Source organism: Perca fluviatilis, chromosome 13, assembly GCF_010015445.1.
Source record: "Perca fluviatilis chromosome 13, GENO_Pfluv_1.0, whole genome shotgun sequence".
Taxonomy (NCBI): Eukaryota; Metazoa; Chordata; class Actinopteri; order Perciformes; family Percidae; genus Perca; species Perca fluviatilis.
Window position 1 is genome coordinate 30266518 of NC_053124.1, and position 15500 is coordinate 30282017.

Sequence of the window (15500 nt, forward strand, 5' to 3'; positions counted from 1 at the left end):
TTTTTCTTCCCGCCCTGATGTGATTCTGATTATTTGTCCTTTATGCTTGAAAAATCCCGCCTTTGTCCTAAAGAAAACGAAAAAAATATCTAAATCCCCTACGTTCATTCTGTTCCTCCTGAATGTCAAATAGAATAGCTGTGTTGAAAAAAAGAATAAAGAAAAATTAAAAACAGACTGCTTGTCATTGGAAATAATGTGAAAATATGTGAAATAAAAAGATGTTAATTTACAATTTCAATCACAGTCAAAAGGTTTTTGTCTTTTTTTGTGCCCTGGTTTCTTGTTCAGGTTTTTTGTCCTATAAGTCAACAACGCATACGGGTTCGTAGAGTATCGTACGGAAAATTATGCACACTAAAACTTACTGGGGATTTCCACCGAATGCAGAACGTCTGCGGACCGGCTCCGTGCGCCGCCGTCCGTCAATACCCACCGGGTCCGGATTTGTTGCGTAACGGCTGCGGCCATGACTGACAGCTGAAGTCACGAGGACCCACGAGATCTCGCGAATTCACGTAGAATAGAACCACAAAACCAACAGCAGTTAGTTTCCATCCAGAGGAGTAGAGGGGAAACGACTCTGTGCTGTGTTTTCAAGGTGTAGTGCAGGGAAATATGATCCGCCTTGAGCACGCTGTGTTTTATTTTGAAAATTAACCGGATGTTTTATTTTGCTTCTGTGCTCGACTTCCTGTCCCGCACAATCTGCCGTGTGCTGAATTGCTGCGGAGCTCTCCGGCGTCCGGTAAAAATAGAAGCTCTGCGTATCTGCTCCGGAGGGCTGCAGAACGCAGCTGTCCTGCAGTCAGTGGAAATACACACGTTGACTTTAATGGAGACCTAATGACTCCGCCGCCGTTCCGGAGTGGATCCGCAGACGTTCCGCAACCGGTGGAACTTGGGGGTCATGATATCAGACGAAAAAAACCAGGACACCGCTGCTTGGTCACGTGACATCGGCTACAGAGCTCTGTGCTCCGTGCTAGCTGTTTAAGCCGCTACAGAGCTTCGTGACGCAGGCTACGGACTTCTGTTACCGCTCAGCTGTATCAGCGACAGTTAGTAGATGTGTTTAGCCGCTACAGAGCTCTGCGACACCGGCTATGGTTCTCCGCATGGTGCTCCGTCGTGTCAGCAGTAGTTGGGGGTTCAGTTACCCGAGAATAGGAGACTGTGAGCCAGGTACAGATAGGGTTTGGCATCGTTTGGATTTTAAAGGTCCCATGGCATGAAAATTTCACTTTGAGGTTTTTTAACATTAATATGCGTTCCCCAAGCCTGCCTATGGTCCCCCAGTGGCTAGAAATGGCACATCCTAAGGAAAGCTCATTGTGAGACTGGCTCTAGTGGCTATAATTCTGTACAGTATTAGAGGACCATTAAGGCCTATATAAAAGCATCCAAAGAGCACCATGTCATGGGACCTTTAACATTTCTGATTCCAATTGTGATTCTTTCTTTCGATTCCGGTTCTTATTGATTTTTGATTCCGATTCTTTGAGGGGTGGAGTTGAAACGGGTCACGTGCCTGTTTTCACAAAAAAGAGCAAAGTTTTATTTTATTCAATGGTGGGTTGCAGTTTTACAGCTTTTTCAACGTAAAACAAAGCCCCCACTAGAGCGCCGCTTACTGTGATCCATGGCTGCGACACAACAAGCGCCTGGCCGCTACGGAAACCAAAACTTGCGCATGTTAAATTTGGAACCCATGACCAGATTTGAAACCAAATCCTCCAAACGATTCCAACAAAGAAACGATTCCACTGGATTCGGATTTTTTGAAACAATTCCAAGTAGTAATCGGTTCTCGATGCCCAATGCTAGGTACAGAGCACCGCGAGCTGCCGGTTGTGGCGCGCCGTCAGGTCAGCGGCAGTTGGTGGTTTAGTTGCCCCAAAATAGCTAACTGTGCACCGAGTACAGAGCACCGCGAGCTGCAGGTCATATTGGCGGAGATCACAGTTAAGTTTAGGCAAGAGAGAGCGTTATGTGGCGACAGAAGTTAAGTTTTAGGCACCGAAACGACTTTAAGTTTAGGAAAAAGATCGTGGTTTGGATTTAACCACTCCTAAGGAACATGCATTTCCTGGGTGAAAGACTTGACTAGTTTTCCCTGGGAAGCGAAATCAGCTCTCTGGCTTGAAAGTCCTGCATGTTCGCCCAGCCAGCTAACCTGACCTTTTCCTGACGCGGCCAACCACGTTCTTATACGTCAGCCGTCAATGTGGTGCGCACAGCAAAAAATCCCATGGAAATCATATAAATTACAGTGCTTATCTTTTCGTAGCTTTTCGAACGTATGGTTCATGAAAAACAGAATTTGCTTTTTTTCCAATGAAACTTGAGAGCTTTTGTTTGTTTTTTGTAATAAACTGTGGTAATATTTGAAAACTGTAACTGCTGACATGTAACACGCTATGTTTCCATGAGATGTGTCTAAGAATCTCATATACAGTATACTCATGGTTGTGAGCACATGAACGTGCCATGAAAACTTTACCGTTTGTGGGATACTGAGGGCTGCAATGGTGACGGTAATATTCTCTAAATTCAGTGCATTTCGTAAACACATCTGAAGGAAGTCGGGCAGGATCAGACACCCATTCATGAGGTGAATTCACAGTCAATAAAACTGAAAACAATGATTTACAAGATTGAAATTAAACACCAACCAAACAAAACATCTTGCAACATTTTAATTATTTATTCATTTAGTTCTTACATAGATCACATCCTCCTTATTTATGTGAACAAATATCACCCAGTGTTAAACATACAGCAGCAGTGTGCAATGTTAACTACGTACATCTAATGCCTATTGGTGACAACTTCACAATAAAAGACCTCAATGCTGAGTACCAGCAGAAAGATACACACACACACACACACACACACACACACACACACACACACACACACACACACACACACACACACACACACACACACACACACACACACACACACACACACACACACACACACACACACTAATCTAAAAATAAAATATATATATATAAGTACATTCTGTCCAAAGCTTTATTCTGAAGGGCTCTGAAGTAACAGTTAGTGCATTTAGGTGACAGAGAGAAAGCATTAATACATTAGTACAACAATACAACAGTGTTATCAGGACACAAAACAATGTGGGGTGTGGGGGGTCTGACTGATCCTCCGCTGGAAACAATATCTGCCATTTCCCTTTAAAGTAACCGCTGAGATGAAAGAAACAGTGAACTGTTTGCATCAAATCTTGAGTTCATATTTCTTGTTTGTCACCACATCGACCTCTCGAATAAAGAAAGTGAAACAGGAAGAAAGTCATCTGAAAAATAGTGTGTCCTCTTTAAAATAGTATATAATAAATCAGCGGAACACATGCGGACCCGTCGAAGAGTTTCCCATTATCACGATGTTTACTGACCTTGAAGTGAACACGGACAATCGAGTTGAAAGACATTTGATACTGTAACCCAACACTGTTAAAAACTGACCCAACGGTAAAAACAAATATACAGTAGTTTGACTCAATACTGTAATGTGACAAAAATAACTAAAACAAATGACTCACAAATGAAAGAAAAGTGCACATATTGACTTTGAATTAATTCTACCGCCCTTTATTTACCTTAACCAACACATATTTAGCTAAATAAAACTTGCTGTAACTCGACACACGTCTATCTGTGGATCAGCCGGCCCAGTTTGAGGACACATTGGGACGATGTAAAGGGACGTTTCCTGTCTGCGTTATGCACGTGCGTTGATGATGTCGACAAACTCTGGTTTCAGAGAGGCTCCCCCCACCAGGAAGCCGTCCACGTCGCCCTGAGACGCCAGCTCTCTGCAGTTAGCTGCTGTTACTGAACCTGGAGGACACAGAAATGAGGCGATTATGTCGAACCAATCAGGTCAAACGTTCTGTACAAAACCAACACATTCTTACTCCCATTGCGTCAAAGAGTGACGCTTGGTCAGGTGCATTTGGTTATTGACGCAAAAAGTCTCCTTTAGCGCCAGTATTTAACGAGATGGGAGTGAGAACGGGTTGTCAAAACAGGTAGAGTAAAGGTACTAAAAAAGTATTTAACAGGAGGACAAAATTCCCCCCAAATGTTGCTGTTCCAGTTGAATGTACTCACTAAGATCTCTGTAACAGTTAGCTCTGACTTTGTAAAAATATAAGAAGCACCAAATGCGTTTTGGACAATTGTTATAATTCCTAAAAAAGATGCTAGACTGTGACTTCAAGTTACACAAGAACAATACAACATACAAAAATATCAGTTTTCTTTTGATGCAAAGATTCATTTATTGATTATATATCATTAGGTATCAGCTCTGTATCGATCAAACTAAAAAGGGACTTTACGTGGGTTGAGAAAGCATGATTGCCAATAAAATGTTAGTAAGTTATTTGCAAGCTTGATATCAATTTAGATATATACTGTAAATGCAGGAAATATCACTCACATACCAACATAAGCCTGTTGTTTAAGTTCTTAAAAGCCGACTGTAGGAGGGTTATGGTACCGGTGTATGGGTGGCTAAAAATATCACCCAGCTTCCCAAAAACAAACAGGATATGACCACAAATCATCACTGACCTCCGTAGATGATGCGCACGGAGTCGGCAACGTCGTCTGAGACGTTGGCTCGGAGCCACGCCCTCAACTTCTCATGGACCTCCTGAGCCTGGACACACACGCACACACACAAACACACACACACACACACACATGCAAAACATGTGCATTTACTTGTGAATTGTGCACAATTTATTTCCAGTGTTTCAATCCAAAACTAATTTAAAATGTTTAACTTCCTAAAACCTTCACCTTCTAGTTTGTTAGTTGAGTTAGTTTATATGGAATAAACGTTAAAGAAACGGGTCTTTCTTATTTAGATGTCTGAAAACCAAATGTAACCCAGTTTGCAAGAAATCATGGATAGCAAGTTGCTTGTTAATCATAAATTATGAAAAATCATGCAGGCGTGGACTTCTCAGTACTCTCACATCCATCCTGTGGAGGTCGGACAAAACGGTACATTAAGGTAATGCTAAGGTTAACCTGCTTGGTTTACACATATAACCATTTCTAGCCACTGGGGGACCATTGGCAGGCTGGGGGAACTCATAATAATGTTAAAAAAACTCATAAAGTGAAATTTTCATTCCATGGGACCTTTAACAAGGTCACGTTCAACGTCACGTGCGTAACCGGAAGTGAAGTAACGTCGGATTTAAACCCAAACCACCATGTTTTTCTAAACTTAACCAAGCAGTTTTAGTGCCTAAACCTAACCAAACTGCGATGGTTTCACAACGTTAAAGACGTGTTTAAAAATCATGACCGACATTCTCTAGTTTAGACATGAGGTTGTATTTCCGCCACCGCTAGGGGCGCTAATTTATGATCCGCTCCTGTGGCTGGTATTAGAGGGTAGGGAACAAACGGCCAATATCGTCACATGGTTTGGAGGACTTGTTGGACTGGAAAAACTGCAGTTATTAACAGAGGGAGGACTTGGTGTTACCTGTTCAGGTGAAGCTGTCTTGCCCGTGCCGATGGCCCACACAGGTTCATATGCCAGAACCACTTTCCCCCAGTCCTTCACGTTCTCTGGAACACATTAAAAAAAAACTATATTTATGAACTAAAAAAGTATTTTCTAATATTTAACAATGATGATGTAGTCATGCAAACATAGGTTAGTCTATATCGACTACGTTTCATTTCCGGGATTGCTCAGGTGCCGCCGGAAATTCCTCCGGATGTCCCTCATTTAGGTCGGATGTCGGTTTCTTTGTGTTGGCGTTCTAAACTCCGGTGGATTTGTGCGGACTATGGTTAACTGCTCCTCAGGTCTCTGCAGGGTAAATCCAGACAGCTAGCTAGACTATATGTCCAATCTGAGTTTTCTGTCGCACAACTAAAACAACTTTTGAAGGTGCACGTTCCACCAAAACAAGTTCCTTCCCGAGGGTATTTTACAGAGGAACAGTGGCTCCGTCCTGCACTTAGCGGCCCCAAAGACGATTGTGATTGGTTTAAAGAAGTGCCAATAAACCACAAGCACATTTTTCTCCCATCCCGGAATGCTGTGTGGACTCGCCAGACCTTCCTCCGCAGCGCTGTGGAGGAAGGTCTGGCAATGCAAGACAATGCAAACCCTGATCACTGAGGTAAAACACCCCAAACCACTCTATCACAGAACAGAAGAGAAACATTCTTACTGAGAAGCTGAATATGAGAGTCTTTTTTTTTTTTTGTCTTAACAGTTTCAGAAGGAATAACAGCAAATCAAATTGGCGTACGCTAACAGAAAAGGTCAATCTATTTCAGACCAAGAAAGCAGGAGGCAGAGCAGCGCTGCAAGGATCCGTCAGTTCTGTAACTTGTTTTCTGTGAGCTCTCAGAAGAGAAAGTCATGCGTTAACAGAGGAACAAGACGACTGGGTCTCAAGAAACAGCAGAGACCACTGACCTATTTGCATTTTAAATCAGCGTGTAGCCTACTTTGAGTACAGAAGTGGGCTGCGATTAACCAGGGAAAAGACCCTCAATAAAATCTTGTAATATTGGACTGCACACTGAGTGGAACAGGTTTTTCAGATAGATGGACCCATATGAACAGAGATTATTATTGCTGTATGTGTTGTTGATGTTCTGAAATCCCACCATGATGGAAAAGTCACCTCATATCCTGATTATTATTTTTTTAATAACCTTTTTTGGTGTGAAATCTTCATTGTGGTGTATAAATAAAACCAGTGAATTCTCTTCATAAAAGAAAAAACCTCAGGAAAACAGTAAGAAGATCCACAAGACCAACAGTGTAATAATAATAAAAAAAGATGTACTGTAACGAATAAAGAAAAAAACAATAAAAGAAAAGAACATTTTAAAAGAAAAGAAACAATATAGAAAAATATTTAAAAAAAATGAAAGCGGCAAGCAGTGATGGACGGGCCCTCGCCCCTTAACCTGACTGCGCCAGATGGATTGCTTCGCATTTGCTCGGCATATCCATCTGGGAACTTTCCGTTGGAGAACTTTTGGGAAGGGGCGAAAATACTGGTTAGCTGATTTTATGAACCATCTGTCTATCACCTATGTTGGTGATTGACGGGCCAAATCAACCAATCAGATCCACGAAGCGTATGAAAATACAACCACAAGCCCACCCCTGCTGCTGCAGGCAAAGCATAGCTCGTTAGCTCCTGCAAGCAAGCAACATGTCGGTAAAGGATATTTGCCATTTGTGTAACGAGAATTTAGGAATAAAAGACACCATTTCAGGTTCCTGGACCATATTCCAAAAGAAGGATCCAAGAGAAAAAAAGCATTAGCGAGTGGCTAACAGAATTGGGGCTACCGCTGTCTGAAATTCTGGTTAGCTGATTGGATAAACCATCTGTCTATCACCACCTAACCCACCTCAAAACCAACGCTGATTGGCCCGGTCGTTTGGCTAACGGCTCCAAATTTTCTCTATCTCAAGATGCCAGACTGATCTGCGAGTGGAAAACTGGAGCTCGCGAGATAAGGACGGTCTCACGAGGCTACTCGCCCCTCCCAATGCTAAACAAAAATGTAATAACTTCTCATCTTTGAAGTCTTTAGATTGCACAACATTTTTTTATAGTACAAGATCTGAAAATGGCGAAATGTGCACTAAAATTACACAGTAAATTGAAAATTGCTGACTTCCTGTTGGGTTTAGGGTACAAGCCCAAGAGGCTTTTTTGTACATCTTAACATGTTACACATGCGTACCAATTTCCATTAGTCTACGTGAAAAGTTAAAGGAGGGGGCTTTTACTTTGAAAACTGTACGGGGGCACTATTGAGCCATTTTGTCACAAGCGAGCACGAAACCCATAATATTGGTGAGTTTTTGAGCATCTTAAGCCCCTCAAAAATGTGATTCATTGAAGAGATTTATAAACGGAGCCGTTTCAATAGGGCCTTCTCCGACCGACGCTTCTCAGTTCTCGGGCCCAAATAATAAAATAAAAAAAAGGTATACAATTGTGATTTCCTTTGTTTACCTGCAATGACCTGCGTCTGAGCGTAGACGACTTCTTCTGTGGTGCCTGCTTCCCGCTCCTCCAGCTTCTCCCCGACGCAGGCGATCACGCCCAGATCGCTCTCCAGAGCGTGAGCCACCTGAGACCCAAACCAAAGACTTGAGTCTTTACCTGGATCTGCACGCCCGATTACAACATATTACAACCGACAGGCTTTAATTCACTGAATGCTTCCACAGATTTGTAGTGGAATAGAATTAAAATGGAAAACAAGTCCAGATTAAGATTCAAGATATTAGCCTTTGTCTTAAAGCTACTGTGGGTAGTTCCTGCCCCCCCCCCCACCGAGCACCAACCCCACCCCTCCTCCACGCAATTGCTAGTAACCAAGGAGGACACGGAGGATTAAAAAAACATGACGGACTCTTCAGAAGAGGTAATTATCTTCACTCGAGTTTCTGCACGCAAAAGTTGCTGGAGGACACCATTTTCTAAACACAGCCATACTGAGAAATACAGAGAGAGTTGTGTGGAGTGGATAGTCTTAAGCAGCTTTGTATCAACTCATTTAGCAATGGTTTGAATGCAACGGGCGTTCAATAATATAAAAAAGTTACGCACTAAAGCTTTAAAGGAGTGTCTTATAAAAAAAAGCTAATGACACTTAACATGGTGGGCATGGTGTATAGCTACAGACACGGCACCCCTTCTCTTCATAGTCGTCAGATTCATCTACCAACCCTTATAGAACTGGCTCAGCTTTGCCTTGCACCAGCTCTTAATTATGCTGTTAGAGTGCTGTTATGGGACTTCCTTTGACACACTGACCTCCTCTCTCCTCCCATCTGTGTGCATCCATGTCCCAGAAATGCTTGTTACTAACTTAGCTCTGGGGAGCTTATTCCCCGGAGTCCTTATGTTTTTTCGCCCAGCAGTTTTCCTTGGATTAGGGTGGCACCTAAATCATGGTTGTAGCTGTTGCCGTGGTCCTGCTCTGCGCCCTGCTACGCCCTGCTACACCCTGCTATGTCCTGCTATGCCCTGGTATGCCCTGCAGTGCCCTACTAGGTCCTGCTATGCCCTGCAGTGCCCTGCTACGTCCTGCTATGCCCTGCAGTGCCCTGCTACGCCATGAACTACTACAAATACTATTTCTAGTCAAAGTTCCATTATCTTTATTGTGACTATTATTGCCACTGTTCATCACACCTCCAACCGGCACCGTCAGACACCACCTACCAAGAGCCCGGGTCTGTCCCAGGTTTCTCCCTGAAGGGAAGTTTTCCTCACCACCCGAGGTTTCTGCCTAAAAAGACGTTTTTCCTCACCACTGTCGCACTAAATGCTTGCTCTTGGGGGAATTACTGAAATTGTTGGGTCTTTGTAAATGATAGAGCGTGGTCTAGAGTCTTGAGGTAACTCTTGTTATGATTTGATACTATAAATAAACTTCAATTGAACGTAACAGTGTTTTGCGATTGAACAACGTCCACGTCCAGACAGGCTGCCTCCAAACACAAAGAGTTTTTTTCCGTAGCGAGAGGAAGAGCCTCACCTTCTGACCAATCAGCTCGTCACTTTCCCCAAACACGTGACGGCGCTCAGAGTGGCCCAGTATCACCCAGTCTGCCCCGCAGTCCTTTATCATGGCCGGACTGGAGCGAGAGGAAACATGTTAAAGTCACAGTTGGTCACAGACGTGATGGATCATTTTACAAAAGGTTTAATGTGATACATGTACAATTTTGTACTGTAAAGACAAGGCAGCTTTATTTATATACTGTAGCACATTTCAGCATCAAGGCAATTCAAAGTGCTTCACATAAAACATTGAAAAGCAGTTCAAAACATTTGTTAAAGAGAATAAAAAAAAAAAAAAAATTAGAATAAGAGAGGTATAAAATACAAGATTAAAGGTTACGGTGCAGTGTAAGAAAGGAACAGTTACTTGTGAATTAGGGCTGTGCAATCATTCAAATTTTAATCACGATTTCGATTTAGGCTCCCAACGATCACAAAAACAATGTAATCGAGACAAAAACGATAATTTTGCACATTACGTTTTGCAAGCAAACTTATTTTGTCTTGTGTTCTGAAAGGGAATTCAAAAAGTTCAAACGGGAAAAGTATTAGGGGAAATTTCACAGTTCAAGGTGTTTTCACTGTTGATTCGTTTAACTGTTTTTTAAAGTTCAATAAATGCAAAATCATATTAAAAAAATGTGATTATGATTTTTTTTTTTCATGATCAAGCAGCCCTAAATGTGAATGTGAGGATTTCCTGCAAGGCACTAACATTAAATTATGTCTCCATATCCTCAATGAGAAAACGTATTTGAGTATTCCTCAGCCTGCCGTCCAATTAATAAGTCAGACTGCATCGTGAATAGTTCACGAGTGCATTCTTTCAGTGGGTGAGATACCTGATCTCCCCTGTAAACGCTCCCTTGGCCACCTTGTAGCAGTTCTGGGCTGCGACGCCGATCCTGAGATCCAAACAGCACCGAGCGAAGTCCAGGTAGATGGAGGGGGGTGCACACACCACCTCTGAAAAAAAAAATTAAAAATCAGATCATCAGGACTTTAATTTCATCTCTGTCTGGGCTGAGACTTTTTCCTATTTCTTTTCTCACTTTCTACCAGAAGAAGTGTCCCACGTCGATGCCAAAATGGGCCTTTTGGCCCTGGACTGAAACGGTTCATTTAATTTAAATCGGGTTACATTCATTTTCAGGGGGAGGTCCATCACTGATAGCTGCAGTCTGTCGTGGCTACCTCATTCTGAAGTACTGCAACAAAATGTTCAGGTTCCTACGTTTAATAAAGTTTCATAGTTTCAAAAACCCTTTATGTTGTTGTCACTTTGGTTTTCCACTCTGAATACTTCTTATTAGTTGAAGCCCTGTTGAGAATGGCCCAAAAAAAATCAAAAAGCAACTCAACAAACAAGCTCACATTTAAACAGTTTTATATAAAAAGCTGCAGGTCAGGATCAGCAGTGGTGGAAGAAGTACTCAGATCCTTTCCTTAAAAAAAAAAAAAGATTATTTTTGGGGCTTTAATTGACAGCTTGAAGACAGGAAAGGGGAGAGAGAGAGAGAGAGAGAGAGAGAGAGAGAGAGAGGGGGTGACATGCAGAAAAGGGCCACGGGTCGGATTCGAACCTGCGCCACTGCCAAGGACTCCAAAGCCACATGGGGTGCAAACTCTTCCCGGTGAGCCTGAGGTCGCCCCTTGGATCTTTTACTTTAGTAACTTCACTTTAAAAGTTAACCCCAATTTAAAAAATATGAATGCATTAGTCCTGCAATCAACATAATTAAATACATGTACAGAATTACATTTTCTTAAAATGTCCCATATTGTAAAAAGATGATACAACTATTGTTTATTTAAATGATATCTGGTGGGTTTGGCGATAGCGATTTCGGGTCTGTTTCATGTTAAACAAAAAGGATCTTACTCTTTAACAACCTCTGTAGGAATCCTTTTTTTCCCACCAGTTTTTGACATTTTATAGACCAAACAACTAATCGATTATAGTCGAGAAATGAAATCGACAGATTAATCCACAATGAAAACAATCGTTAATTGCAGCCCTAAAAATGAGCACAACCATAAACATCTACAGCAGGAAAATGCAACATTCACATAGATGCAGCAGAAATATTAATCCAGAAACATAAGATATAATAGGAAAACACTGACAGGGAACATTTCACTGAACAATGAATACTTTTGCCTTAAGTAGCCTACTTTAAGTAGGTGTGTGTGTGTGTGTGTGTGTGTGTGTGTGTGTGTGTGTGTGTGTCCTACATTTAGCTGATAATACTTTTACTTAAGTAGCCTAAGGTTTTGAATGCAGGACCTTTACTTGTAGTGCAGTATTTTCACAGCGTGGTATTAGTACTTTTGCTGAAGTAAAGGATCTGAATACTTCTTGCACCGCTGCTTAAAAATCACACTTGTACTTGAGTAAATGTACTAAGTTACTTTCCACGAGGATAAACAGAAACGTCAGAGGCCTTTATGCAACTCATCCTGATCACGTGACTGCCAATGTCAGTGCGTCATCTGAGCAGCAGCAACAACAGCATCTCCTCTCTGATTCTTTATCGATTACTTTTTTTTTTTTGTTATTGATCTCTGCATCATAAAACCTGCAGTCAGTTCATTTGCAGACTGAGTGTAACCCCCAGAGACGCGTTAGTCGGTCAGTTACCGGTCTGGTCGTGCAGACTGGCGGTGTTCAGGGTGGTGATCAGCTCCTCCAGACTCTCCCTGGTGCCGTTCATCTTCCAGTTTCCTCCCACGAAGAAGCTCCGGAGCGCCATGGCCGGCTGAAGGTGGCGGATGCTCGGTTAAGAAGAGGAGGAGAGGTGGTGGAGGTCCGGAGGAACACTTGAGCTGCAGGATGAGACTCCGCTGGTGTGTATGTCAGGGGCTGTCGGAAATATCAGAACCCAACACCGGCAAAAAAAAAAAAATCAATCATCCCTCTTCTTCTTGTTTGGCTTCATGAAGAGAGTCAAACTGTTTTTTTGGAGCACTACCGCCACCTGTTGTTACAATGAAGGATGACATGCCTCTTTGGACTGACAGTGACTTGTTATGTAGTATTCAGTGTTTCCTTTTATACTTCAACTTCATATTTCTGAGAGAAATAATACTTCTTACTACAACATTTATGCACAGAAAACACAATGAGTTCATAAAACATGATGCAAAAAGCCATAGAAATTAATAATAATAATAATAATAATAATAATAATAATAATAATAATAATAATAATAATAATGTTATTATGCATTTCTTACTTGCTTTGGGAATACAAAATATTTTTAATCAACCAACCACAGTTTTTACCAAACAGTTGAGATTTACACTAAAGGTGCACTTTCAACAAAGAGTAGGTGTAAGTGTAATAAAAGACATAAAAAAAAATAATACACATCTCTTTTCATGGACAAGAGCAATGTGTAACCCCCAAGATAAAACATTTGACAAATATAAACATGAAAAAAATTTTTCAAGATGAATTAAACAGAAAAATGAATGTCCATTGTTATATTCATGAGTGAATTATGAGACAACGGGCCCCCGGCACAGACGTGCACAGGCCCGACCGCCTACATGTGAGCAACACACTTTTATGTTGTTGTTTTGCGTCTCTTTTTTGCTGTTTTTCCCTTTTCGTAGTAGTTGCAACTCTCTTATACAGACACTTGTGTGTCTTTGCAGCTGTTTTGCATCTCTTTGTGGTCATTTTGTGTCTCTTTGTAGTCCTTTTATGTTTCTTCGTCTGTATGTGTCTCTTTTGAGTGACATTTTGCAGGTTAATAGCGCGTTCCGTTTACCTCGGAACTCGGAAGCCGAAGCTGGGAATGACGTCACACCCGGGTTAAATGCGTATTTACAAATCGGATTTTCATTGTTTTCATTAGCTCTAGCCAGGTTAGCCATTGTTAGCAAATGCCAGTTTATAACAACGCATTACGCAGTTTTTTTGTGCATACTAACAGCGTAACAACATGTCTGCAGTTAGAAAATGGACAGTGCTTATATCTGTATGTTAGCTACAGCTTTCACAACTGTTGATGCACAGAGCAGCCATGTCGGATTTTTAGCTCGGGGTACTCGGTGGTTGCCCGAGTGTCGAGCTCAGACATCCGAGGTCAGGGGGCGCGTTTCCGACTTTGACCTCGGAACAAATGGAACGAATGGTGCGTTCTTTTTGTCTTGTAATCGCGACTAGTAGCTCGAGCGTGACGTCACATCCGTGTCGAAAAACGAATAACCAGCGGGGTTGTTGCGTTCTTTTTGTCACACGATACTACGAGTCGGAGAAAAGATGGATTTTTTTAACATTTTTAGTAACATTTAGGATTCTATTCACCCAGTTATTGACATATTACACACATATATTTCACAGTTTGATACATGAAAATGACGTTTTGATTAACGTTAACGTTAGGCTACTGCTCTGCTTTCTGCTCCAGACTCGGCTTAAAGCCATTGTTGTCATATAGCAACCGAGCGTCTCTAGCCAATTTCAGCTGCACAAGCTACAAAATAACTAATTAGGCGGTATTTAACTCCTAATAAGACTGTAGCGACATGCCTATAGGTAGCAGTATACAGCGCTATGTGTACGACTTCTTTATTTGGTTACAACAAAGACAAAAGTGCTTAAAACTGTAGAAAACCACAATGTTTACTACGTGTAATGCACGACATAGCCATCTTTGAAAGTGAGCTCGGGGTCCTCTGAGTTCAGACGACTTGACGAGTCGTAAATACGACCTCGGGGGCAACTTCCGGGTCGTAACTTCGGAAAACGACTCGTAAAACCACTTCGGTGGACAAAAAGAACGCACCAGAACTATAAGGAACTATATAGGCCAGGGAGGCCCCTGACACTTTGGGCCCTGGACTGGTTACATTGACTACGTTTACATGCACATTATATTCCGTTTTTTGCCCTTATTTTCCGAAAAAGACGATATTCCGACTAAGCTGTTTGCATGGATCACGAAAGTAAATATTCCACTAATATTCCCGTTTACATGTAGCTGTGCAAAATACGATTGTTTTCAAAGTTTTCCAGCGGTGGCGGACTTGTTGGACCGTGCGAACACAGCCTCCCTCTTTCATTCCTTCAACCAGCTTCTTGAAAAGGTCGACGTTGCGAAGTTTGCGCATATCCAAAAACCTGTTGATATCCAAGTCTTTGATAATGTTTAAAAGTAGCTGTGTTTCTCCTTCTTATCGGAGTCTGCAGCCTTGCAAACTGTTGGCTGGTTGGTTTGTGTACAGCAACCACAGCAACGCACAGAGCTGACCGTAAGCCGTAAACAGGCAAGAGTCCGAAAACTGTCACAAACTGCGGTAAAATACCTGACTGAGACGCATATTCCGAATGCGCTGTACACATTGTCCAAAGAATGCCTCTAAAACCAGAATAATACCGACATATCACACGTGTCTTAATTGGAAAATGCTATATCTGGAAAAAGGCCTAATTCGGAATATCCAACCGGAATATGCTGTTTACATGATCCGTACCAAATTTGTACGGTATCAGTGTGAATGTAAGCGTGGCCACTGACTATGGCTGATCTTCTACAAATGCAATGGATATAAATTGGTTATCTGAGAGTTTGGGAGTGGCGTGTTGTATCTCAGTGTAGAATTAGGCTGTTTTTATTTGTTTAGTAAGTAAATGATTCATGAAGACTCATGCTCTGAGGAAGGAAAGGCAATAAGTCAATATTTTAATACATAAAACATGAAACTGCACAGACATTGACATTGATCAGGGCATTACAATGTGCTTTTAAACCATTTGATGTTTTAAATAGAATTAGATGGAAAAATGCCAAAGACTTGGTAGTAATTAAATATGTTCATGGGAGCATTATCTAATGTGTGGACTCTATTTTTCCATCTTTAACATGTTCT

At 41.7% G+C, this 15500-nt stretch overlaps 2 protein-coding genes across 2 annotated transcripts in view; one reads left to right on the top strand and one right to left on the bottom strand.

The window, feature by feature from the left end:
• LOC120570853 (gamma-enolase) overlaps positions 1 to 177 on the top strand; it is a 22564-nt gene extending 22387 nt beyond the window's left edge. The window contains exon 13 of the mRNA XM_039819450.1: positions 1 to 177. This exon is cut by the window's left edge and continues 985 nt beyond it. The gene's annotated coding sequence lies outside the window, so the exon portion shown is untranslated.
• A 2847-nt stretch (positions 178 to 3024) lies between these two features.
• On the bottom strand, positions 3025 to 12513 carry tpi1a (triosephosphate isomerase 1a). Its single transcript, XM_039820651.1, has 7 exons — positions 12261 to 12513; positions 10462 to 10585; positions 9594 to 9693; positions 8060 to 8177; positions 5542 to 5627; positions 4611 to 4698; positions 3025 to 3872 (listed from the first exon to the last, which is right to left on the bottom strand). Exons 1-7 carry the CDS (start codon positions 12370 to 12372, stop codon positions 3754 to 3756), a joined length of 747 nt encoding a protein of 248 aa, XP_039676585.1. The 5' UTR covers positions 12373 to 12513; the 3' UTR covers positions 3025 to 3753.
• Between the last annotated feature and the right edge of the window lie 2987 nt (positions 12514 to 15500).